General features: G+C 36.6%; 1 protein-coding gene across 1 annotated transcript in view; it reads right to left on the bottom strand.

The window, feature by feature from the left end:
• LOC126248502 (protein unc-79 homolog) overlaps positions 1-26,941 on the bottom strand; it is an 875,350-nt gene that overhangs the window by 542,009 nt on the left and 306,400 nt on the right. The window contains exons 20-21 of the mRNA XM_049949540.1: positions 11,000-11,148; positions 340-497 (exon numbers count right to left, since the gene is read on the bottom strand). Of these exons, the coding sequence (XP_049805497.1) occupies positions 340-497; positions 11,000-11,148 (307 nt within the window). The remainder of the gene's footprint in view (positions 1-339; positions 498-10,999; positions 11,149-26,941) is intronic.

Genomic DNA, 26,941 nt, shown 5'->3' with positions numbered 1-26,941 from the left:
GAAGTGGATAAGAAGACTTTACAGTGCTGAGGTTTCAGAATTGAGGTAAGCCATAAGTGGTATGTAAAACCAGAAGCCATCTGTACCATAAGTGGTGTCCAAGATTCACTACCCTAAAGCAAATTAAGAATACATATATTGAGCTTGAAAGATAAAACAATACGATTTTCTGAGTTGGAACACTTTTAGGAATAATAAGTTAACATGCTGACACAAGGTATGTTTGGAATTGTCATAATGTTATACAATACACATTATTCTTTTTAGAAGACTCACATATGTAGAATATTTGTAGTTATCAGTGTAATTCACATATTTTAAAAAGGGAATTCAACATACCTGCCACAAATCTCACTCTCCAGTCAGTACTTTGGAATTCCCTTTGAACTATTGGCCAGAAAACATCAGATCCAGAAGGTAGTGTAACACAATGAAGTAGAAGTGGTACACATACTTGACATATATGTGAGTGTTCAGCACTGCAGAGGTCCCAGAGGCTACAAAAGAAACACATTTTAAAATTACAATATATATCTATATTAGCACTACAAGAACATGAAACATACAAGATAGGTTCGGCTACTTTTTCACTTTTCCTTACATCTATCACCACTAGCAGATTAGTAGGCAGATAGGCACCTAGTCCCTAATGCCTACAATTCCCAAAAAGATAGTCTATAAGCTCCTCTGTGTTATTTCTATCAATCTGGAGGTTAATGAATTAAAACATTATTCAGTTCATAAAGCAACAAAAGGATTTGCCAGCATTTATCTTTAGGGCATACAACTCAAAATACCAAATGACAGAAATCCATAAAAATACAAAGCTTGACAAAAAAAAGTGAAACACCCACAAGACATGGTCTGATGTAAATGTAACTTCATGTCTGTATGTAAATGACAGAGCTATAATTTTATGTGACAGTTAGAAAGATCACCAGAGTGCATAGGTGTTATTACCGGGCATGATAAGATACGAGGTTATTGAAAAGTCATGCACATCTGCTTCAAGAAGCAAAATAAACTGTCTAATGATGCAGTGGTACACAACACAGTTCACTGTATGTTCAAATAAAATAGGCTCAGAATTCAACAATGTGATGCAGCAAACCACACTCCAATTTTCTGAGAGTGTAAGTGTTTTTCGTGAAAGGTAAGTAAATTTCCAGTTGACCTAATCATTGGATTCTGAGTATTCATATATCCAATAAGGCTAAATCATCCTCATCAGTAAAGAAAACCTGGGCCAGTTCAGCAATTCCATAGATGTCAACATATGACTGAGACCATGTATAGTAAGCTACATGCTTTTCTTTCTCTGGTGTCAATTCCTGCATACTATGAACATGATATACCTCAAATTTTATATTTCAAACGCTTTGTGAGCACTGCCATATGAAATCTGAGATTGGCCTGACAATCCCTCCGAACTTTTTGGAAGCCAATGCAGCATCATATTCCTCACCTCAGCTAGTTTAACATCATTAAAATGGTTGGCTTCCTGTTCGTCTTCATGTCTGAAACTGATCTGCATTCCTGGGCATGGGTAATTAACCTTGGTATTGTTGAATTGTTTGGCACAGTGTTATCTGGACATTTCCTAGATAATGTGTCTACAACACGTGCATATAAACAACCGGTAAAGTACTGTTGAACTGTTGAACAACGAAAAGTTGTTGCTCTTGAAAAACGACATGTTTACCAAGTAACAAACAGCACAATACTACAGTTGTCATGGGACTACTACCCAGTACAATGGCATCTTAATTTGTTGCTAATAATACCTGTAGTGCTACCTTGAGGTGTCTCATCACATGAATGCTATGCAATTCCTATTTACACAAACACTTCTTTTCATATGCACGAATTTCTGATTGCATTGGATATAAAGGGTGTGAACTGTGTCAGATGTTGAATGATCACTGTGAAGGACATAGAGATTCTTTGTAGTTGTGTGAGACAGCAATATCAGCACCTGACAGAATTTTGAAGGGTGTCTCCATTTGGCTCGCTGAATGAATTGTGCAATATCCAGATTTTAGAGGCATCTGGACGTGACAGAGGCCTAATATTGCATTGCATGGGAGTGTGATTGCAGGAAAACATTTTGTCAAGGTTCTGGTTGACCAAATTTGATCATCACAAGGAAGGTTCACACCTTGCACATTGCACACCAAGCACATTGTAACCCCTTCACATCTGTGCCTGCCATCATCTGAGAACAAGTAATGGAGTCTCTGCAAAATTCTGTTTCATCCTGTACCATTGGTCTGAGATTACGCACAAATTTTAAAGTAATGTAATGAAAAAATTATTCCCTGAATTCAAAATGTTTATAAAATGTATCAGAGCTTCATCCTTGGAGTTTGTCATCTGCTTGCATCAGTTTGGCACAATTAATCATAGACAAGTAGCATATACACATGTGAATCAAGATCAGAGAGACCAAATCCATTTATGCGATGTTTTATTATTTCTGGGTATCGTATTTGTATTTGCTTCTGCAGAATAATTGAAAATATAGGCCAAGGCAGTATTACATTGGAAGACTGCAGCAAGCAGTCTATAAGAGAAGAGTCACCTGGGCACTGCAGCAAGTAGTGCCCAGGTGACTTATCTTATAGATGGAGGTGACAAGCAATTGCTGGTAAGTGTGTTGCAGCTCATAAGATATGGCTTGGAAGTTGAATACTATTCACTAATATCACCAGACAGAGATAGAGGCATGTTCTTTGTCTTCATATACATTGTCCTAACATCACCTGACTTGAGCAGTAGGAATTAACAGATAAGTGAGACATTCATTTTAACTGACCAATTCAGCTCCTGTACTCTGTTGGTGAAAACCGATGCAAGTTCTGTTCATCAGCTCCCCCTGCCATTGCATGAGACTCAATGTACACATCCATGAAACTGAGTTTCTGGGATAGCTTGCGCCTTGGAGATCATGTTCCTTGCAAATGTCAACACAACAAAGAGATAGAAAACTTGCAGAATAATGGATAGTAATCACATTTTTTACTTAGTAATCACACTTTTGCCTCCTGACTCAGCACTGTGGCAAACTACGAAGACTTGTAGCTTATCCATTGATGCTGCTCTGCCACACCTGCCACCTTCATCATCATCATAGCTATCAACAATGTGGTGAGCTCCTTTGTAACTGAAATATGTAAGTCTGACAAATATATATTTCACTATTAACACTCCAATAACTCATATATGCAGCAGATGGAGGGAGATAAAAGAGTTGAAATTTGACACATGGGGGAGGGGGGAGTAAGTAATCTTCTGCTTACACAATATATCATTACAATATGTTTCTTATCTATGAATTAATCTCAGACATAATTTTTCTCATTCATTGCTACAGAATTTGCAAGCAGCAGTCAAGAATCTGTGGACAGCAGTGGAGAATCTGCAGTCTAGCACACTCCTCCTCCTGACTGAGCAGCAGAAACTCTGCAAGCAGCCATGGCAGTTGACAATCCACACAAGGAGAAGATGACCTTGTTAGGCTGAACTGTGTGGACATCAGCACTGCCATTATTATTGTTATCATTGCCACCATTCTTTGTCAGCATCAAACTGATACTAAGTAAAGTAGTACTTGATATAATTATAAATGATGTGTGAGCCACCTACAAATGACGTGAAAATCAATTATGACAGTCTAGAATGGGTTAGTGTGGATTCAGCTCTTAAAAATCAAATATGTACTGGCATAATAGGCAACCATGATGGGTTTAAGGATCCCAAACCATTTCTTACTGCATGCCTCCCAGCTTTTAACAACAGAGTGTGGGAGTAGAATTGACCACTTACTATGAACGTCTCACTTGTCTGTTAATTCCTACTGCTCAAGCCAGGTGAAGATAGGGAAACGTAAATGAAGACCAAGAACATGCCTCTATCACTGTCTGATGATATCAGTGAATGGTATTCAACCAAAATCAAAGACCAACTTTTAGAAAAACTGAAAACATTCCAGGTTCAAGTTTCCAGATGGGCATTAAAAGAAATCATGAAATTTTTCACTAACATTAATATAAATAAGCGATTTTATTGGGGAATGCACAGAAAACTGGACAATGCATCTAATTATATTCCTTATTCTGATGTATTTAACTTTGCTAATATATCGTTTCCTGATGAATTGAATCATGTAAGAATATTTGAGAGAAACAATGTAAATATATCTGTTACTACGTCTTGAGTACTCTCAGCATAAGTGGATGTTACAGGATGGACAGAAGAGGAAAACAAAGAAGAAAAGTTTACAGTGCTTCTGATGTATTTTTTGAAACATGATAAATGTGAGAAGCATCTCATTCCCTTAATGCTTCCTGCAGCAAACACAGAAATTTACCATTTCTGCTAGATTAAAAACCTTTCAAAACTAGCACATAATATTATTACTGCTCATCAGCATCAAATTGAAGAATATGAATGCTGTTTATGATCTTTTTATTCTAAAGACATGCTGGTTGCTCATTTAGTTGATTGTTCACAGTTCAAACTGGTCAGAAGTATCATGCTCCAAGCAGAAAATCATTTCATAATATCTAAGTCATGATTAAAACTAGTAGTTGTCACATAAGCAGACACTGAATTCTTACTGAAACTGGGGGTTAGTACAAAAATTGTGCATAAACCATGTAGTATAGCTTTTTACGTGCACTGCAGTTACAGCGATGAATATGCAGGTTTTCAACTGTACTGAAGTGCAGATTACATGGAATGGTTTAGCAAACAGCTGTATTTGTTTGCTGATCGAATACAAAATTACTTGTTGCACAGTAATGAGATAATTATTAGTGCCAAAAGGGGAGAGGCATTTCAAAGAATGCGTCAAGCAAATAAGTGTGAAATACAGTGATCAGCATTTTAAAGTCAGATTTTATAGAGCCACACATGAGAGCTGCAGTTTAAATTCTGGACTGTTTTAACAAAATTCAACAAACGCCATTTTTTTTCAAAATGTGTTACTTAACAGATTCTGATACTTTAATATGAGCCTCACACAATGGCTAAAAGAAAATATAATAAAACTGAATATTTGCTGTTTTACAAGCAGCCTGAATGTAGCAACTTTCACAAAACTGAACATCTTCATTTTTCAAGATTCTACAAAACCAACCCTTGAATTTTAGAGCATAAAATTTAAAATTTAAGTTTAATAGCCTTGGTGTTCAAATGTTTTTATTGTCAGGCAATCATGTGACATCTGCTTATTAAATGTTTGTTGGACAACAATGCATACTGTCCCATTTAATTCTCTTTCATGTTCAGATACTGTTTCACTACAAGATTAGTAGCTGTTGTAGTATGCTCTTATTAGGACATTAGAAGATTCAGAATATTCTGAAACAATTCAGGTACTGAAAAGTGTAAGATAAATGTCAAAAGAGTGAGAACTTCATGACTATACCCTCAAACGAATATCTGAATACAATTTGTAACCATATTGAAAGAACAAAGGAAACAACAAGCAAAACAGGCTGTTTGTGTCTCAATGAACTTTTTCATTTTAGGGACAGCATGTATATTAATAAAATAAAAGCTGACCAGGATAATTCTGTACTATGGTTACTGTAGGCAAATTGGACTTTTGCTGGCCAATAAATATGCACAACGTGAAACTAATTTTAATCAACATTGGGCATCCCACATAAAAGTTAAATGAGTTTGCAATGATTTTTGGTTAGTGTTAAACTTTTGCGGATCAAAAAACCATGAAGTATTAGTACTTTTTTTCAGTTTTTCACTTATAATGCTAAAACAATATATCCTGCAGAAAATTTCCAAAACGCCCTAATGATAGAGCATAAAATTTTGCATAGAATTACCTACCAATTTTTACCAGTTCGGGCAAAAAGTGAGTGACGTTCATATTCCAATGCCTGTAACTTAACTCATGAAAGTTATAGAGCATCAGTTTCTGCATAAAAACAGCTCCTAAATTTGAAATTCACTCACTCATTTGCAAAGATACAAATAAAAATGTAAAAGTATTTGTACCTCTAAAGAAGAAAAACACATAAAAACATGGATACCTTGAGTTTTGTAAAAATTTGTAATTTCTATATTTTTTCTGAATAAAGGAGATTAGTGATGAACTTAAATTATTCTTTCATGAACCACTATCTACATAAGAACAGTATGATAGTTTCGAAATTTATTAAATCCATGATATTGAGGACAATTAAAAAATACCTCTCCTGTAACATTCTGTATCTTGCATTTATTGATTTTTGTTAAAATGGTCCTCAATTATAGACTTAATTTTATGGTGCCTGTTAAGTTACCCAATTTACCAAATTATGATATGCATTTTATTATCATGAACATTACAGTAATGACTGAATTGAAGAAACGATTAAAATTGTTAGGAATATGTGTTAACAGAAGGTCTGTACACTGTGAACACTCTCAAGGCACGGAACTGGCTAACTGTTGTATACACATATCTACTTACTACAGAGTGGTCAGTGTGACAGACTGTCAATCCTAAGGGCCCGGTTCAATTCCCGGCTGGGTCAGAGATTTTCTCCACTCAGGGACTGGGTGTTGTTTTGTCCTAATCATCATCATTTCATGCCCATCGATGTGCAAGTCGCCAAGGTGGTGTCAAATCGAAAGACTTGCACCAGGCAAGCGGTCTACCCGACGGGAGGCCCTCGTCACACGACAATATTATTATTATTATTATTACTAAGAGTCCTCTCAACACTGTCAATACCACTGATGGAAGTGTACCATATTCCAACATGCCTCCTTCTATTTATATCACAATCAAATTACAGTCTACAGTTCTTGAAATTTTACAAATTTATTCTTGCTCAAAGATCTAGTAAAAATGTCTGCTACATAGTTTTCTGAATTTATTTTACAAATATCTATAATTCCATTCCTATAATATTCATTCACAAAATGGTAGTGTACTTCCATATACTTTGAAATTTTAGTAAATTTACCATATCTAGCAATACTGACTGCCCCTGAGTTGTCTTCATATACATGAACAAGTTCATCAGACTTCACATTGGAAATATTTAAAATATCCAGAATTAACTTAATCTCAGTGACATCTTCTGACAATACTACCTACTCAGCAAAAATAGAAGATTTTGTAACACTTCCTCATTTCTTAGATTTCCAAATAATCAAATCAAATAGCTTGATGTAGACTTATAATCTAAACAATCACCTGTCAAATCCACATCTACAAAACACTCTAAGAGATCAATATCTTCAGTCCTTCCATGTGTTAACTTCAAACCTCTTATTTGATACAAATATTTCAGTACTTGCAAAGTGTAATTAAAGTGAGTGTAATTGTAACAATTTTGAATCCTACTCAAATAGTTTACCCTCCAGGTTATATCTGACTGTGTTCCTGAGCTGATGTACAGGAGAAAATCTTCCAAGTTCCTGTACTTAATATAATGACTTGCATCTTGTGTTGGTGCTGATTTTAAGTTAACTTCCATTAGTGTATTGTAAAAATTGTAGTGCTCAATATTATGTTTCTTAGCTTGAGACTCAATCTAGCTTTCCTGGCTAAGAGTCATTACATTCTTTACATAATTATAGTCAATATTTATCCTTAAGAGAATTCTTTATTTCATCTAACTATTTCATTTGAAATCAGTTGGACAACAGAGGTTAATTTCTTAAGTTTCCCTTTACTTTCAAGAAAGATTAGCATCTAAAATAATCATACCATGCTTGAGGACTTTCTTTCAGAGCAAATAATAGCCTAAAAAACTTAAAACTCTGCCTGTTTGATCTTTGTATTCTGGGGGTTGCTTTACATGAATTTCTGAGAAAACTTTTCCTTTTAGAAATTCAGTATGTACAACCATTTGTTTTACAATTAAGCCATTTTGACAACAATATAACAACAAAAGTTTAAATGTGCATCACAGTAACTAATGAATAAATATCATTCACAATTTTTTTCTGTTTTCTAATATCAGTTTACAGATTTCAGTATCTGATTTCTTTGTAAAAACACACTTTACATCAAGAACACTTACATTTACTAGTTGAGTTATAAATTTAAGGATTTTATTTTTATTAAAATTTTCAGTTTTTTTATCCATTGCTTATTTCCAAGGTTTTGACTCATTATTAGTCATCACCTCCTCATAATTTCTAGTCTCTGAGCACTACACAATTTTATGGAAGTGAAGTTATTCATGAGAAAATCTTTATATCTTTGGACACACTAGTTGACCTTCTCAACTCACATACTTGTTTATCATTGCTTGAACTCCCTTCAGTACATGTTTCTCCCACTTCCTCATTTACAGATTCACTGCACTCAGAATCACTCCATGTTTGATCCCTTAATCAGGGTCCTTTAGATCAATAAACCTGATATTCTCTTCTGTAAAATCAACATGTCTGGCAATGATAACTCTATTGTTAATCAGTATTCTGTATCCAACTTCACTCTAGCTTATCAACATTCCCAAGTCTGCTTTACAGTCCCAGTCTGACTTTCTCAAATGTTCTGGTAAACATACAAATATCCTATTTCTATCCAACTTTAAATATTTAAAATCAGGTTTCCTCTGAAAGAAAATCTCATAAGAAGTTATACTTTCAACAGTAATAGCTAAAGTTCTGTTTTTAAGTTACATAGCTGTGAAAACTGCTTGAGGCCAAAATCTTCTGTCTACTCTCACTTCAGCTAACAAGCATCATGACATATCAATAACTGATATGTAGTATCTTACAGCTCCACCATTTAATTCAAGTACATAGGGAGGAAACATATTTAAAGTCATTCCTTGCCATCTTATAAACTGATAAACTTCTGAATTTAAATATTCTTTACTACTGTCACATTTCAGTATCTTCATAATTTTACTGGTTAATGTTTCAGTTTCATTGACATATTCCACAAATCAATCACAAACTTGAGTTTTAAATTTTATAGTGAAGACGCTAGCTGCTTTACTATAATCATCAATTAAAAGTAGGAAAATAAATTTCTTCAAGCAAACTGTGAAATGAGTGAGACCAATTTAAATCTGTATGATTAACCACCACCATTTCTTTCACTTTGCTTCTGTTGTTTTCAAAAGGTAAATTGCGCATTTCATTTTCAATATGACATTTACATTCATAAAATCTGATTCTAATTTTGTTGGCATTCATCTGATAACTGATGTTTACACAACATAATCAAACTGTTAAAATATACATATTCCAGTGTATAATGCCACTTCTCCTTTAGTGACTTATTATCCTCACTAGTCACACTATTGAAATTAATCTCTTTGTTAAAAAGTCTATTAGTCATTTTATGCAGCCTACCTTATTTCAAAACAATCACAATTAAATTATTGTAGTTAGCTTAGAGATATAGCTGATGGATATAATTTTGTGTTTTCTGTTATTTTAACACAACTAATCAAATTCATGCTCATGTCCTTTACATGAAATGCATTTTTAATTTCAGTTGGAATCATGTAATCATAAACTAGAAAATAACTAATTATATTTCCTGTTTCTATAGCTTGCAAAAAGTTTGCCGTCTTCATTTTTTCATTCAAGGGCTCATTTAAATTTATGCACTCAGAAAAATAATTTTCATTATTAACAACATGATCTGTGCAATCACTATCCAATAACCAATTAATTGGTGTATTCAAAATATCCACGGGTGTACTGCCGGTCTACTGTGTCCAACGGGCACAATATTTCGGCGATCATACATGTCGCCATCATCAGGTGAACTGATATACTGAGCTCCTGTGGTGTGGAATGAGTCAGTTTATAAAATATGCATAAATGGTAATTGTTAATGGAAATGAATGTATTATTTTTTAGTTATACTCAACCCACAACACTTAAAAATTATTTTTTTATAATTTTTTACATTTTTTACAGGATACTAGTTTTCAAAAAGGAATTTGTTCATGGAGTAGAAGGAGTTGTCCAGGACAAATGATTTTATGTTAGATTTAAAACTTCTCGATTGACCATCATTCTCTATTGAAATCATTCTCTCCATTGACCATCATTCTCTCCATTGATCATCATTCTCCACTGACCATCATTCTCTCCACTGACTATCAATCTCCATTAAGCACCATTCTCCATTGACCTCACAGTTAGTTCGTTAATGATCCAGAGACTTTTGAAGGACACCTTTACTGCAATGATATGGAATGAGTCAGTTTATGAAATATGTAAAAATCTTTAGTGTTAATACAAGTGATCATTTAATTTTTTTAGTCCTATACAAGACACTACACTTAAAAATAGTTTTTTTTTAATTTTTTTAATTTTTTAAGGCCTGACAGGTTTTAAACAGAAATTCATGCACGCAATAGAAGGAATTGTCAAGGAGAAATGATTTTATGTTAGAGTTAAAACTTCTCCATTGACCAAGATGCAAAAGAATTAAAGATTGGCTGCCAGTGGGCATTGACTTATAACAATGGGGCAAGTTGGAAGATTTGTTCTGGACTGGCATTAGGGCCCTACTAATGTAGCATGACAGCAGAATAGACAGTTAGAATTAGTCATTGTACTAAACTGTAACCCATATGTGAACAGTACACTGTTCCTGGATCCATTCATAGATTTTTGAGCCACACTGAGCATTTACATGAAGAAACTGCAACCAGTGGGTTGCTGAGCACACAGAACAACTTTTCTAAGCTGAAAATGAACAGTTGCAGGCACAACAAGTAAACTCGTACAGGTATGTCAACTATGTCACATATTTATATATTACCAACCAAGCTAAGTTCACACAGTGTCACCACAGACCATGTTTTACACAGCTGTAAAATATTCCTTAATTTATGGAGATGAGTGTAGCTTTGTCAATAGAGACAACCATACCACAGTTATACATGGAGATGTATCATCATATCTGGAGCAGCTGATATCTACAGTATATATGTATAATTTGACATAGTCACCATATCAGCTGCATTGACTTGGCCACTGATAAATTTATTACTAAACTTACTTTTTTATTGTAAGATTTTCTTGGCACCATATGAGGAAACCTGGCTGGTCCTTTGCTGCTTTGGTTAAAGCATCACCGTGCAAGCACAAAATGTGCAAACATTGGAGCATATAATACAAAATATTTGGTTCCTCTGTATTTGGAAGTTCCTGCAAGAATTCATGTTATACTTGGTTATAAAGCTAAATTCATTTTTCATCACAATGAAATTAGAAGACTGTGTTTCAGAACAAAATATTATCACAAGTATGTACATGACACTTTTTGGACAGAGTACTGATCATCTTTTAATACATTTGTTTTCAACTATGTATTTTAATTATCTACATCTCCATGACTACTCTGCAATTCACACTTAAGTGCTTGGTAGAGGATTCGTAGAACCACTTTCACAGTATTTCTCAACTTTCCACTCTTGAACAACACACGGGAAAGTGAAGATCTAAATCCCTCCATGCAAGTGCTGATTTTCCTTATTTTATTATGAAGGTCATTTCTCTCTATGTAAATGGAAGTCAACAATTTATTTTTGCATTTTAAAGTGTACATAGCTGATTGAAATTATGTGAGAAGATCTCACTTCAATGAAAAACACCTTTGTTTTAATTATTGGCACATAAACTTGCATTTAATATCTGTGACATCCCTATTTCATGATAATACAGAAGGAGCTACTATTCTTTGAAGTTTTGCAACGTCCTCCAGCAATCATATATGGTGAGAGCTCCATATCATGCAGACGTACTCCAGTAGAAAATGGACTAACATAGTTAAAAAGTAGTATTTTTAGAAGATCTGTTGCATGTTCTTAGTGTTCTGACAGTAAAATGTAGTCTTTGGTTCACCTTTCCACAACATTTTCTATGTGATGATTCCAGTTTAAGTTTTTAGTAATTATAATGTCTGTGTATTAACTTAAACTGAAAGCCTTTAAATTTGTATGATTTATCATGTAACCAAAATTCAAAAGATTTTTAAATGTGGTACTCATGTGGAGAACATCACACTTCTCATAGTTGTGTCTTGTCACACCTTCCAGATATCTTGTCTAAATCATTCTGTAATTTGTTCTGATCTTCTGATGACTTTACAATATGGCTAATGAAAGCAACATCTGTAAACAATCTAAGAGAGCTGCTCAGATTCTTTCCTAAATCATTTATATTGATTAGGAACAGCAAGGAGTCTATAACACTTCCTTGGTGGATAATAAACATACAAATATTGCAGACTGATGTAGTGCATTAAATTTCTTTAGCACTCACTTGAAGTATCCATTGAGCTAATCATAAGTATATAACAAGGTGACCAGTACTCTGCCTGGGAAGTATAATGTAGAAACATGCATAACTGTCGAACAAACAAACACATTCATAAAAATGTATATAGATAGCCATAGAAGCATTTGAAAGTTGCACTGATTTTATAGTATGTGTTGAACATCATAACAAAATTTCATTCACACAAGCTGTACAGCCAAAGTCATCAGCTCCTTTATAATTTTCCATTTCTTTCTTTCTTTTTCTCCCCCCCCCCCCCCCCCCCCTGCAAAGAAAGCTCATGTGCCACAATCAAGGTTGTTGAGTAAACAGATTAGATGAAAGTGAGGAATAAATAATCGGCATTGCTGACTTATGTTTTTCTTTAAACATTTCTGTCAATCTTTAATGTACTACCTTTTCCAACTTTTAAAGTTAAGTCTTCTCCTATGAAGCTGATATATTGGGCAGGTAGATTTCCCCTGGGTGACTTCAATGTAGATCCCTTCTGTCAATCAAATTTTTATCATAGGATTTACCATCCTAATTCTTGCTGTAAATGGTACAGCTATGATAAACAAACTAACTTGTTTTATCTGTACCTATCACTGAGCCATACTAAAGCAGCCATGATGCAAGGAAATACTTATAATGCAAGTCATTGATAAAGCCTGCATCTAACAACAGTTCATACCAAGAACAAACTAAATATTAGCTTAACTGTAGTCTAAAAAATTTCTCATTAACATTTAAATTTCACTAACAAGGGAAGCATACACCTAAGAGGTCACCAATTTTTGCATGACTTTAGTACATATTTAAATGTAACAAATTCTGAGCCATTAGGATGTACTTCACAAGTATTTTCAAGAAATAAAGGGTTATACTTTTACAATCCTATTTAAGCCTATACGACTTCACCATCGATCAGCAGTTTTATGAGTGCATACCTTCCTCTTTTGTGTGCAAGATTTAGGCCAAATTGTGAATTTGATATTTATAAATGCTATTGTTAATTTTGAAATTTTGGCAGATTATTCACAACAAAATCAAGTAACTGTATTATGAGGCTGTTATAATATGCATAATTTTTTTTAAACAGTTGCCTATATTAAGTCTAAGGAAAGATATCAGATATTATCTTTTCAGTATATTTCTGTGCAATGAATACCTAGTGCCTATATATGGAATTGTGTCAGAAAGTTACTCCATATTACATAAATGAATGGGAGTATAGAGAGTAAGTTAATTTTCTAATGCTTTCATCACTAAACTCAGTAAATTCTTAAAGAGAAAATGTGGATGACCTGGAGCATTTGAGCTGATGTGTAATAAGTGATTTTCAATTCAGTTTTTGACAAATATACACACCCAGAAATTTTGAACAATCAATTTTATGTCTTTCTTATTACCCATGCTGTACCATTACTGGTGTTGTTCACTTCTATAGAATTGAATGAACTGTGCTTGATTATGATGGTTGCATTATCAGCAAAGAGTGATGTTTATGCTCATCAGTGTAAAATGGGAGATTATTTATACAGAGCAGACACAGGAGTAGTACCAGTTTTGAACCTGTGGAATGCTAGTTGTAAACTACTCATTTTACTTTTGCAAAAGGTAACTGATAACTAATAATCTTCACCATCTAACATTTCTATTTCTGTTTTTGCATGATGCTCAGACAAAGTGCATAAACTGAATTCCCACTTCCTCATTCATTTAAGTAAATACTATGATTATTAACATTGTTTCCCAAGCCTTAATATTTTAGTGCATGATACTAAATGCACTATCCAATTTCCCTATTCTTACAGTATTTGAAATTTAAATTATTTTAATCTATTCCTGAACTGCCCACCTGGATGGAGAGGTTCACCTAAAAGAAGAGGAATTTTCACATGTGTAATTGCAGGAAATTAATCACATGTGATTGTAGGCCACCCTAATTCTCTCAACAGACAAATAAGGGCTGCTGAATTGACTTGAAGTACAGCTCTGGGTAAACAAAGGTCCCTTCTGATTGAAATTATTGATATGAGACTATTTTGTCTGCAAGTGTGAGTACATCATGCATTCCTGTTAGTCATTGACATCTCATCTTGTATTTGTCTCCTGAGCCTTTGTCAGCTTTCTGCTACACCCTCTATACTACATTTCAGAATTCTGAAATTCTGAAATCAAATTCATGAGTGTCCTCATTCATCACTGAAGATGACACAATCCAGAATACCTTGTCTTTGTTTAGCAACATATTGTTTACAAAGTTGGAGTAAGCTTTAGAGTGGGTAACAACTGCAGATGATAAGGACATAGTTCTAGGTGTCTCTTTTCTCTCCACATAGACATACTGGAACTGCTAATTCATGACTACCCTACAGAACTGATTTCCTGTGGCTATGCACGAAAGCCTCTCTGACTCATTCAACATGTTCTTCAGTCACCCTTTGTTGTCATGTACTACTCCCTTTGCAGAGAGAGTCAGTGTTTTCAAACTGATGATACCATCTATGGGTATTATTACGACATGGAGGATTACTGTGGAACTTAATACAGAATGCATGTAGCACTCTAAAACAGACTGAGTCCTTTCAAACTATAAAACACAACAAGCTATCTGGCCGCTAGTAGCCATTATTGTTACTAGCACTTTCTAATGGGATGCACAGGAAACAATGCATGTGCATGTACAAAAGTATACAAACAAAACTGTTGGAACTGCTCTTTTATTTGATGCATGACTTGTAATTGTAAGTTGAATGTAATGCATGCAACAAAGTCTTATAATACCAATTTTCCTGAAACACACAGTTAGTTCTAAACTACCAAAGGATTCAAACAAGAGTTCCTGGAATGTTACATATAGATTTAAATAGCTCCCATTTTTATATTGTTCTTCGATAAATTGAGCAATAATTTTTATTAGTTAATGCATATATAGTGTCTCTTTTGGGCAAAAACTTTATAATTTGTAGGTTGTGCCCTCCTTTTTCAGATGGATTTGTATAGTGCACAGTGTTTCTCAACAAAGACTGCTAAACAACTAAAGACATAATACTGAGTATATGGCAACAAACTTGAAAACTTGTTAAACATAAAATATTATACTTTTGATGGTTTAGCAATGTGTGACAATGGACTCTGTGAACTGGGCAAAACTAACTCTTGATGGTTCATTTGTTCACAGCATGTTCCACTTATTAGTCAAATTATGTATTTCCCAAATACTTTGCATATGACCCTAGTTTCACTGGTACAGACCAAATGTGTAGGGACCAGGAAGGGCCAACTATCATTCAGATGAACACATGGATGCCTGTTGACAAGCTTACTGGGAAATTCTACCCATCTCTGTCATGAAGTTGGAGCCTTACATCATTTGGTATTAAATAAGGTGTAATCTGAAGTTCAGCAACTTCATTTCAGCTTTATGAAATCTTCATCAGCACTACATGATTATTTCACAATGGTTTCTTTTACTTGTTTATTAAAATTTGATGGGATTTGGCATCTCCATAGGTACACATCATAACATTCACCAAACAAAAAAATAAATAAATAAATAAATAAAAATAAAAACTTGACAATCTATGAAACCACAATATAAAAGTTACATTGAAAACAAAAACAACAATAACTGTAAGAAATAAACAATAAAAAATTCTTAATTTTATATGTCTTAATAATGAACAAAGGAAGGGAAATGTGTTGACCATGTCTGTTAGTAGGAACTTCCCTAGGATGCGCCTCTTTGGGAACAGTACTGGATGGCCAATTCGGTGGATCTTCTGGATGATTTGTTTAGGTCTTTGCATCAATCTCAAATGTCCACTCATATTTAAAATTACTTATAATGTTATTGTATTAACCAGATCTTATTTTAAATAGTGCTTGCAGGATATTTTATGTGATGTTAACATTCATTTCCTATTTATTTGGAAGCAGTATAATGCCATATTTGACATTTCATTCTATATGCCTGTCAATTGGAGAAAAGGTATCAATTACATTGGGGTCACCAGTGGTAAACTCCTATGTTGCCAAAAATAATTATTATAAATATGCATTCCTGAGTGTTGTAAATACACTGATGAGCCAAAACATTATGTTGACAGGTAATAAAAATACAGGAATGGAGTAGACATGAATGGGTCATCATTCTAGTGATGACACAGGCTGTTAATGGGGAAATCCACTGACATGAGACTTTAACAAACAGCAGATTGTTATGCCTCAGCACTTGGCAATGAGCATCTTTGAAATGACACAGTTAGTCAGCTGTTTGTGTGCTACTGTCACCAGCATCTGTGGAGAGTGGTTGAAGCACAATGAAAGCACAAAATGGGGAGGGTAGAGGCTTGCCTGCCATGTAATTGAGGAAAGGCAGTAATCTCTGATAGATCTGATGACAAAGTACAATGCTTGTGCAGGCACAAGTGTTTCAGAATATGCCATTCAGAGTACATTTTTGAATGTGGTTCAAATGGCTCTGAGCACTATGCGACTCAGCTTCTGAGGTCATCAGTCGCCTGGAACTTAGAACTAATTAAACCTAACTAACCTAAGGACATCACACACATCCATGCCCGAGGCAGGATTCGAACCTGCGACCGTAGCGGTCGCTCGGTTCCAGACTGTAGCGCCCAGAACCGTACGGCCCCTCCGGCCCGCTTTGAATGTGGCTCAGCAGTGAATGCCCCCTATATGTTTCCATATTGACACAATGACACTGTCAGTTACAATTTCATTGGACATGAGATCATCAAGATTGTACCATGAATAAATGGAAATGTGTTGCCCAGTCAGATGAATCATGTTTCTTATTACACCAAGTCTGTGATCAAATCCAGCTACACTGTAGCCCAGGTGGACGGTTGCTCGAAACTGGTAGGGGCAGTATTAAGCTATGGGGATATTGATACGGGCTTCCATGTGATCTGTGGTAGTAACTGAAAGCACCATTACAGCTCTGGACTATGTGAATGCTATTGTGAACCACCCAAACCCAGTCATGCTTGATGTCTTCCCCAGCAGTGATGACATCCTCTAACAGAATAACTGTCCATGTTGCAAGTCTAGAATCATTTCACAGTGGTTTGAGGAGTGTGATAGTGAAAAAACATTGATAGCTTTGCCATAAAATTTGCCTGATCAGAACTCATAGTAACACATGGCACTAGCTCTGTATCCACAAACCACCATCCCATAATTTATGGGAACTGCACAGTGTGTGCATAGACAACTGATCCCACATACTTCCAGATATTCAAAAAGAGCTTGTGAAACCCATGCCACGCTGAACTGCTGCTGTACTGGATCCCTAAATTGGACCAACATATCATAAACCACATGATCATAATGTTTCCAATCACCAGTGTATGAGCCCTGCCCAAGAGCAGCTTGGCAAGATTGTGCATGGTGGCACCCTTGATTATTTAGAAATGAGTCCTGACACTAAAATGAAATTAGTAGAGGAGGTTATGCAGTACATGGAAAGAAACTTCTAGGCAAATGCAAGACAACCCATAATCACTTTAGAATATATACACTGATCAGCGAGAACATTATTTACCACCTACCTAATAGCTGGTGTGTCCACCTATGGCATGGATAACAGCAGCAATGCGTTGTGCCAAGGAGGCAATGAGACCTTGTTAGTTCACTGGAGGGAGTTGGCACCACATCTGCACACACAAGTCACCTAACACCCTTAAATTCTGTTGAGAGGGGCAATTAGCTCACATCCCAGATGTGTTCGATTAGGTTTTGGTCTGGCAAGTGGGGCACCAGCATATCAATTGCAGCCTGCCATTATATTCCTCGAACCACTCCATCTCACTCCTGGCCTTGTGACATGGAACATTATCTTGTTGAAAAATGCTGCTACTGTCAGGAAATATGTTCACCATGAAGGGAAGTATGTGGTCTATAAATAGTGTACAATACTCCTTGACTGTCATTGGGCCTTCCACAAGCTCCACTGGTCCCATGGATGCCCACATGTATTTTCCCCAGAGAATAGTGGAGCTGCCACCTGCTTCTCTCCATTCTGCAGTAGATGAAGAAGGTATTGGCATTCATAAGACCATGCAATGCTCAGATACTGCACCAATGTCCAGTGCTGATGGTCATATGTCAATTTCAGTCATAGTTTCCACTGTAAAAGTATTAACATTGGCACATGCATGGGTCAATGGCTGCCGAGCCCCATTGTTAGGAATGTTCAGACACACTTGTCCTCTGCCCACCATTAAAGTCTTCCCTGTTTGACCAGTATGCTCAGCCTATGATGTCTGACATCTGTAATGAGGGGTGGCTGCCCAACCCCACAACATCTGGATGTGGTTTCACCCTGGTTTGAAGGCACCCATCACAGCACTCCTAGAACCCCTGAGAAATCATGTTAGCCTTTAGGCCATTGCAATCTGCCCTCAGTCAAACTCTGATAGACTGCACGCCTTTCCCATTCTGCACATAAACAGAACACTGTCTGTGTGTCTGACTAGCGGTCATTGCTCACCAGGTGACGCTGCTATCATCTCGACGGCTATATGTCAATAGTAGGTCATCGGTCATAATGTTCTGGTTTATCAGTCAGTCTATAAGCAAGTTTCAGAGTGGGGCACAGTATAGAGTTGACTTTGAAGGCTCTTAATATAATTTAGAATTTGAAATACAGTGAAAACATTTAATTTTCAATGGCATTTAAATGTCACCCATGCAATGACATGGACTATTAGAATGAGAAGTTAACACAAAACTAATACTCATCAGTTCACTGGCAATTTGAGTAAGTTAACATATTAGTTTTTGCTCTGCCAAAAGATTTAAAAAATGATTCTTCTTTCAGCACTATTTATTAATGTAAAATATATATATAATCAGTGTCAAACCTAATATGTTTCACGATCAGGTACTTTTCCTACTTTAAACTGGGTCCTGCACTCTTGCATATCCAAGTGTATATGAGCACACACTTCAGTCCTATTTATATCATCTTATAACAGAATGTATTACAGCACATCAACTGGCATATCAGTCATATTTATTATTTTGGAAAGTACTGGTAGACTGCGGTTATGTTAGGAGTAAAGGTGACCACTCGTCAAATAGTGAAGTTAGCTTCCAGAATCAATCCTTTCTTGAGCTAGAGTACAAACCCACTGTCTCTACACCTTCCACACAACAGTTTCCCCCCACTCTGCCCTATCATCACATTCCAATTCACATGTGCACATCACCTTCATCATGCACAGCTCCCCACTGGCTTCAATACCTGTGCATCATGTGCCTAGCCCATACAGATGCCAGCCCTCCCTCCTGCATACCTAGCCAGAAATCTGGCTAGCCCCTCTCAAGCACCAGCTACCCACCCCCAATCACTTTGCCTTTCTCCTGCCTCTCTTTCCCTCTACCTACCCTATCTGACATAACACTTATCCCATCCCCCCAACCTGCCAAACTACAATCATGGCATTGGACGTCTAGGTAGGGGCACAGGTGTGTGTGTGTGTGTGTGTGTGTGTGTGTGTGTGTGTGTGTGTGTGTGTGTGTGTGTGTGTGCACTCTACCTTGAAAAAGGAATGATTTTGAAAGATAGCACATTTTCTTCTTTCTCTTTTATGTGTGCCTGTTGATGATTCCAGGCTGTTTGGTGAGAGGTCTCCCTCGCGTCTAAAATTACATATATTCTTTTGACATTATTAAACATTCCTGAAGCAAAAGTTATTACTTTCATCTCTAATAAATGGCACAGAATAAAGAAAAATTTACATTATGTACTTTAACTCAAAGAGAATTTGTTAACACTTGAATCTACAACTTAGGAAATAGATCCTGTAAAAATTGGATAATTTAAGATTGCTAGTCTATTTTGTTCAACTGTACAGCACAGGATTCAAGAAATGTTCTATAAAATTAGCATGATGATTGTGATTCTTGTACAAACTCTTACCGCATATCCCTCCACCTGAAGAATATACCACCTTTCTAATATTACAATTTATATTCATGGACTTAGTAGCAGTCTTATTATCTTAGATGAGTTAGTGGACAGTAGCAGTCTTATTATCTCAGACAAGTTAGTGGACTTGGTTCCAACAGAAATTACAACGTGGTCACATGTTCTTCTGTTTGTACAGGATTCTATATCTTTTCTCTGAACTTTAATTGTCTTTCCAAATCTCTTCTTGGTTTCCTATAGACCTTGCTCAATGTACAGAGTAAATAACAATGGGGACAGGCTACAGCCCTGTCTCACTCACTTCTCAACTACTACTTCCCTTTCATATCTTTCAACCCTTATAACTGAAGTCTGGTTTTTGTACAAGTTGCAGATAACCTTTCACTTTATGTATTTTATCCCTCCTACCTTCAAAATTTCAAAGAGTTTAGTCAAGTCAACACTTTAACAAGCTTCCTCTGAATCTCCAAATTCTTCTATATATTCTTTCCAGCTTTCAGCCTTCACACTTTTTCTTGGTACTGGATTGCCATCTAAGCTCTTGATATCTCTACAGCTGCTTCTCTTCTGTCCAAAGATTGAGATGTAGAAAGGTGCGGTAGCCCCACTTGCTACAATTCTCTCCTTAAATAGATTATGTTATTTTCTGTTTTACGTTTTACATGTAGAGCATCTACAAAAGTTACTTAAAATGTTCAATTTTCTATTGAAGCAGCAACCACCTAAACTTTATTACTCACTGTGTACCTTCTTACTTGCTGATAACAGTACAACCATTATTTTATACAGAAAATTTCTCTTTAAAGAAATATTAGTTATCAGCTATAGGTAGAAACCACATAAACATGAAATTTCAGTGAGCAAGTGTGTTCTCAGTTCATGTCAAACAGCTAAATTGCAGACATTTATTTATTTATTTACTTTTTTGTGTGTAGGCCATCAAACTGATGTCTTTTGCAAACGTCATACACAGGTTGAGTAGATTACTATAGATGGCACTAACATACAGTAGTGGTACATACATTTGTCTTACTATTCTAATTATATTATGTGTTACAAGAGAGGGCACATAGCTTAGAATTCACTGAGTGAATATAAACATTTATTTACTAAGAATGCTTTTAACTTCTTTTGAAACTGCTTTGGAACACAAGTTTCCAAAGCTTGTGGCAGCTTGTTGAACCATATCTGCCCATTAATATATGTACTATTGTCAGCTATTTCTAATTTTGTCCTCTGTCTGAAGTATTTCGCTTACTTCTAGTATCATAATTATGTGTATCACTGCACTTATTTGGTTTGTTTTTACTATTCTGAAAAAGTATAATAAGTTAATACAAATACCAGGAATATACTGTTAGACATTTATGTGTACAAAGGTTTCATGACAGGACTCTCCTGACTTTGGTCCATGTATTAACCTAATGGCTCTTTTCCGTAACACTAATATTCTGTTCAGGTGCAAGTCTGTCACACAACCCCCACAGTTCAATACCATAATTAAGAAATGGATAAATTGTTACATAGTTAAATGGTTTTTTGTGTTTGGACTGGCACTATTTTTGCCAACTGGCTCATAAGATACAAGCTACTGTGGATTTTCTCACACACTTTTCCGTAACACTAATATTCTGTTCAGGTGCAGGTCTGTCACACAATCCCCACAGTTCAATACCATAATTAAGAAATGGATAAATTGTTACATAGTTAACAGTTTTTTGTGTTTGGACTGGCACTATTTTTGCCAACTGGCTCATAAGATACAAGCTACTGCGGATTTTCTCACACACAGAAGTAATGTGGTTTACCCAACAGAGATTTTTGTCCAGATAGACACCATTAAATTTAATGTTATTGGTTTCTGCTGATGTAACACCACAAATATTGTTTATTTCAGCCTCATGAGAAACAATTGTTTTAAATGTTAGTAGCTGGGATTTACTGACATTGGTGTTTAGACCCTGATGTAGAAAATAAGTGGTTATTTCTGCCACACTCTTAGTTGTAACTGAGTGTAATGTCTCCAAGTCTTTTTCATAAAATAAGAGGTATATGTCATCAGCATAGGTTACTAGATATGAGTTGAATGGTTGTGTCAAGTCACTGATATAAACCAAGAAGAGAAAGGGACCAAGGATCGATCTCTGCAGTACTCCCTGGATTACTCTATATATAGAAGATTGGAAATCTATTACCTTCTTATCCATTTTAGATAAAAGTTTAGTACATTGTTTGCAATTTGTCAAGTATATGGTCAGTAACTGCATAGATGAGTCTTTGATGTTGCAAGCCTTCAGTTTCTTAATGAGCAACCAATGCTTGACTGGGTCAAAGGCTTTGGAAAGATCTAAGAATATGCCAACTGTCTTCATACCTTGGTCTAGGAGAGTGTACACTTTACAGAGAAATTCAGCAACTGCAGTAGTTGTGCAAAAATCTTTCCTGAAGCGATGCTGTGTTTTTTTAGACATTTGTTCTTTGTAAAAAGAGCAGAGAGCTGAGAAAAGATAACCATTTCAAAATCCTTACTAAAGGTAGCGATCACAAACATGAATTTTTTAACTACAACATTCGATGTGTCATCCATCCAGCTGATAACTTGCTCTTTAATATGAGGATTATCTTTGAAATATCATTTTCTTTAACCTCATTACATTCTGCTTGAGGGGTGTGCTTTGGCATTTCTTGGTACATTTATAAAGTGTGTGTTGAATTTCCTGTTCTACACTCCTGGAAATGGAAAAAGAACACATTGACACCGGTGTGTCAGACCCACCATACTTGCTCCGGACACTGCGAGAGGGCTGTACAAGCAATGATCACACGCACGGCACAGCGGACACACCAGGAACCGCGGTGTTGGCCGTCGAATGGCGCTAGCTGCGCAGCATTTGTGCACCGCCGCCGTCAGTGTCAGCCAGTTTGCCGTGGCATACGGAGCTCCATCGCAGTCTTTAACACTGGTAGCATGCCGCGGCAGCGTGGACGTGAACCGTATGTGCAGTTGACGGACTTTGAGCGAGGGCGTATAGTGGGCATGCGGGAGGCCGGGTGGACGTACCGCCGAATTGCTCAACACGTGGGGCGTGAGGTCTCCACAGTACATCGATGTTGTCGCCAGTGGTCGGCGGATGGTGCACGTGCCCGTCGACCTGGGACCGGACCGCAGCGACGCACGGATGCACGCCAAGACCGTAGGATCCTACGCAGTGCCGTAGGGGACCGCACCGCCACTTCCCAGCAAATTAGGGACACTGTTGCTCCTGGGGTATCGGCGAGGACCATTCGCAACCGTCTCCATGAAGCTGGGCTACGGTCCCGCACACCGTTAGGCCGTCTTCCGCTCACGCCCCAACATCATGCAGCCCGCCTCCAGTGGTGTCGCGACAGGCGTGAATGGAGGGACGAATGGAGATGTGTCGTCTTCAGCGATGAGAGTCGCTTCTGCCTTGGTGCCAATGATGGTCGTATGCGTGTTTGGCGCCGTGCAGGTGAGCGCCACAATCAGGACTGCATACGACCGAGGCACACAGGGCCAACACCCGGCATCATGGTGTGGGGAGCGATCTCCTACACTGGCCGTACACCACTGGTGATCGTCGAGGGGACACTGAATAGTGCACGGTACATCCAAACCGTCATCGAACCCATCGTTCTACCATTCCTAGACCGGCAAGGTAACTTGCTGTTCCAACAGGACAATGCACGTCCGCATGTATCCCGTGCCACCCAACGTGCTCTAGAAGGTGTAAGTCAACTACCCTGGCCAGCAAGATCTCCGGATCTGTCCCCCATTGAGCATGTTTGGGACTGGATGAAGCGTCGTCTCACGCGGTCTGCACGTCCAGCACGAACGCTGGTCCAACTGAGGCGCCAGGTGGAAATGGCATGGCAAGCCGTTCCACAGGACTACATCCAGCATCTCTACGATCGTCTCCATGGGAGAATAGCAGCCTGCATTGCTGCGAAAGGTGGATATACACTGTACTAGTGCCGACATTGTGCATGCTCTGTTGCCTGTGGTTCTGTCAGTGTGATCATGTGATGTATCTGACCCCAGGAATGTGTCAATAAAGTTTCCCCTTCCTGGGACAATGAATTCACGGTGTTCTTATTTCAATTTCCAGGAGTGTAGCTATGAAATGTTTAGGAAAAAGGTTACATAATGCTTTGGGTTCTTTTATAATATTACCATCCTGTATAATGCATAAGGGTTTAGTGTCCCTAGTTGTGGAGATTTTTTGATACTTATTGATCAATTTCCACAACATCTTGCTTACATTTGTAGATTAAGAGATTTCATTACTGTGGACTTGTCTTCCAAGGTTTGAATGTTCTGCTTTAAAGGTTTCTTAGTTGAGTTATATTTTTGTTTTTTAAATTTACAGTATTGTTAATTTGTACAGGACATCCAGGTCATGAATATTTTACCTGAGCTTAACAAGGTTGGATGGAAGTCTGTGTTTGTTATTTCTTCCACTCTGACAGTGTATTGGTCTTGTCTGCATGTCTTTAATGGGACAACAGGAATCAAAGTGTCTCAATAGGATGTTACAAAACTCATCCCATTTTGTTATCTGATCCTTCCACATCATAGATTTGATCACACTTCTCCTCAGCTAGTTTAATTTTCAGAGAGTTCATGTTACTATTGCTCATAACTCGTTTTGTTTCAAATGTTTTTGGTATTATTTTAGGAGCTGTTTTTCTATATTCTATCTGTTGTGCAGGGTGGTCTGAGTAATGAAAGTCTGTTGCTAAGCTTAGCAGTGTCTTCAGCAGTTTTGTTAATTATTGCATAATCTTTCCTGGTAGAACTAGAATCTGAGATTTTGGTATCCATAGTAACAATATTTCTAAGATTGCATGAAGTTAATAAAGTTTCATGTTAGCCATGCTGTCGGAGTTTGCATCAATGTTAAGGTCTCCACGTATAGTAAGGTCATTGGGACAAGTTTGCCTAATTATGGTATTGATGCTGTTGAGAAAATGGATTACATCTGTACAAGGTGTCTGTATATTTGTATTACTTGTGTTTTACAATATTGACTCCATCTCTTTTAGATGAATTGCAATACCACTTATTTCTAATATCCCCTCTTCACTGTACTGCTCAATAAATGCAAGTTTATTACATGTAATATGTTCTCTCACAAAGATTGCCACACCTCCATCCTTATGCTGTTTCCTATAGTAACTGTTTACCAGTATATGACAATCTAGTTTATAACAGTTTATTTCATTACATTTTAGACCACATTCAGTAAACATCTTTGTCACACTTATTTCATTAACATTATTCAGTTAGTTACTATGTGTAAGTAAGTCGATTTGTGTTGAATAATCACAATGTATTTATCAATGTGATTCAGTACAGTAGCTGTGATTGTTAAAGCTGGGGCTGAACAGTAAAACTGTGCAGTAATTATATAACCAAATCAAATTGCATTTTATTTTCCCGAAAAAACTTGATGATTTAAGTGTAGAGCAAATTTGTTATCACTTTGTTAAACAATCATAATGTAGAGGAAGTGCTCACTTATGACCTGTATAAATGCTTGAATACAAGTTGATTATCATAATATTACTTGTGTTAATAAATATGAGAAGATCTCAAGTTTTTTATGTGGTGCTGAGTTTGCTGTTTAACAACTTGTCATCAAATCAAATAATCCCAGGAGGACAGAAAAAAAGACTGCAAGACTTCTGGGATAAAATCCTGGTCAGTGATATTACAAGGTCTGTTCAATATTTCACTAGGTAGGCTCTATCTTTTCGTAGTTATTATTGCTTCTATAGCTTAGCATGAACTCTAGTCATACCCAATAAGCCACTTTTACACTTTCTGTCAATCTCACTTTTATATGTATCTATTTTCATTTGCCTACTTCATTTGGTGCATTTTGTTTTTCTCCTTTTATGAATTAAATTCTACATCACCTACATTATGCATGGATTACTAATGGGCATTTTCATTTTACCTATTTGCCCCTCTGCTGCCTTGACTATTTAAACTCACAGAGGTACCCATTCATCTTCAATTGTATTCTTTTTCTCTGTTTCCATCAATTATTGCCTAATGCTCACTGTGAAACTCTAGATAACCTGTGGTCCATTCGGTTTAAACAGGTCTCATCTCTTTAGTTTCCTAATTTTCTGAAATGTCTTCAGTTTTAATCTGCAGTTCATAACACATAAATCATAGAGCCTACATCTACCCATGGAATTCTTTTGCAGTTTAAAATTTCATTTCAAAATCTCTGTTTTACCATCCTATAACCTGTCTGAAACCTTCAAGTGCCTCTAGGTCTCTTGCATATATGCACCCTGCTTGTATGATTCTTAAATCAAGTGTTCACAATGCCAGTCAATTGTTGTTGTTGTTGTTGTCTTCAGTCCAGAGACTGGTTTTATGCAGCTCTCCATGCTACTCTATCCTGCGCAAGACTCTTCATCTCCAAATAACTACTGCAATCTACAGCCTCCTGAATCTGCCTAGCGTATTCATCCCTTGGTCTCCCTCTACAATTTTTACCCTCCATGCTTCTCTCCAGTACTAAACTGGTGACCCCTTGGTGCCTCAGAATGTGTAATATCAACCAATCCCTTCTTCTAGTCGTGCCACAAATTCCTCTTCTCTCCAATTCTATTCAGTACCTCCTCATTAGTTGCATGACCTATGCATCTAATCTTCAGTATTCTTCTGTAGCACCACATTTT

This window comes from Schistocerca nitens, chromosome 3, assembly GCF_023898315.1.
Source record: "Schistocerca nitens isolate TAMUIC-IGC-003100 chromosome 3, iqSchNite1.1, whole genome shotgun sequence".
NCBI classification, from domain to species: Eukaryota; Metazoa; Arthropoda; class Insecta; order Orthoptera; family Acrididae; genus Schistocerca; species Schistocerca nitens.
Note: the sequence above shows the minus strand (reverse complement) of the source record. Positions and strands in the feature narration are given on the sequence as shown.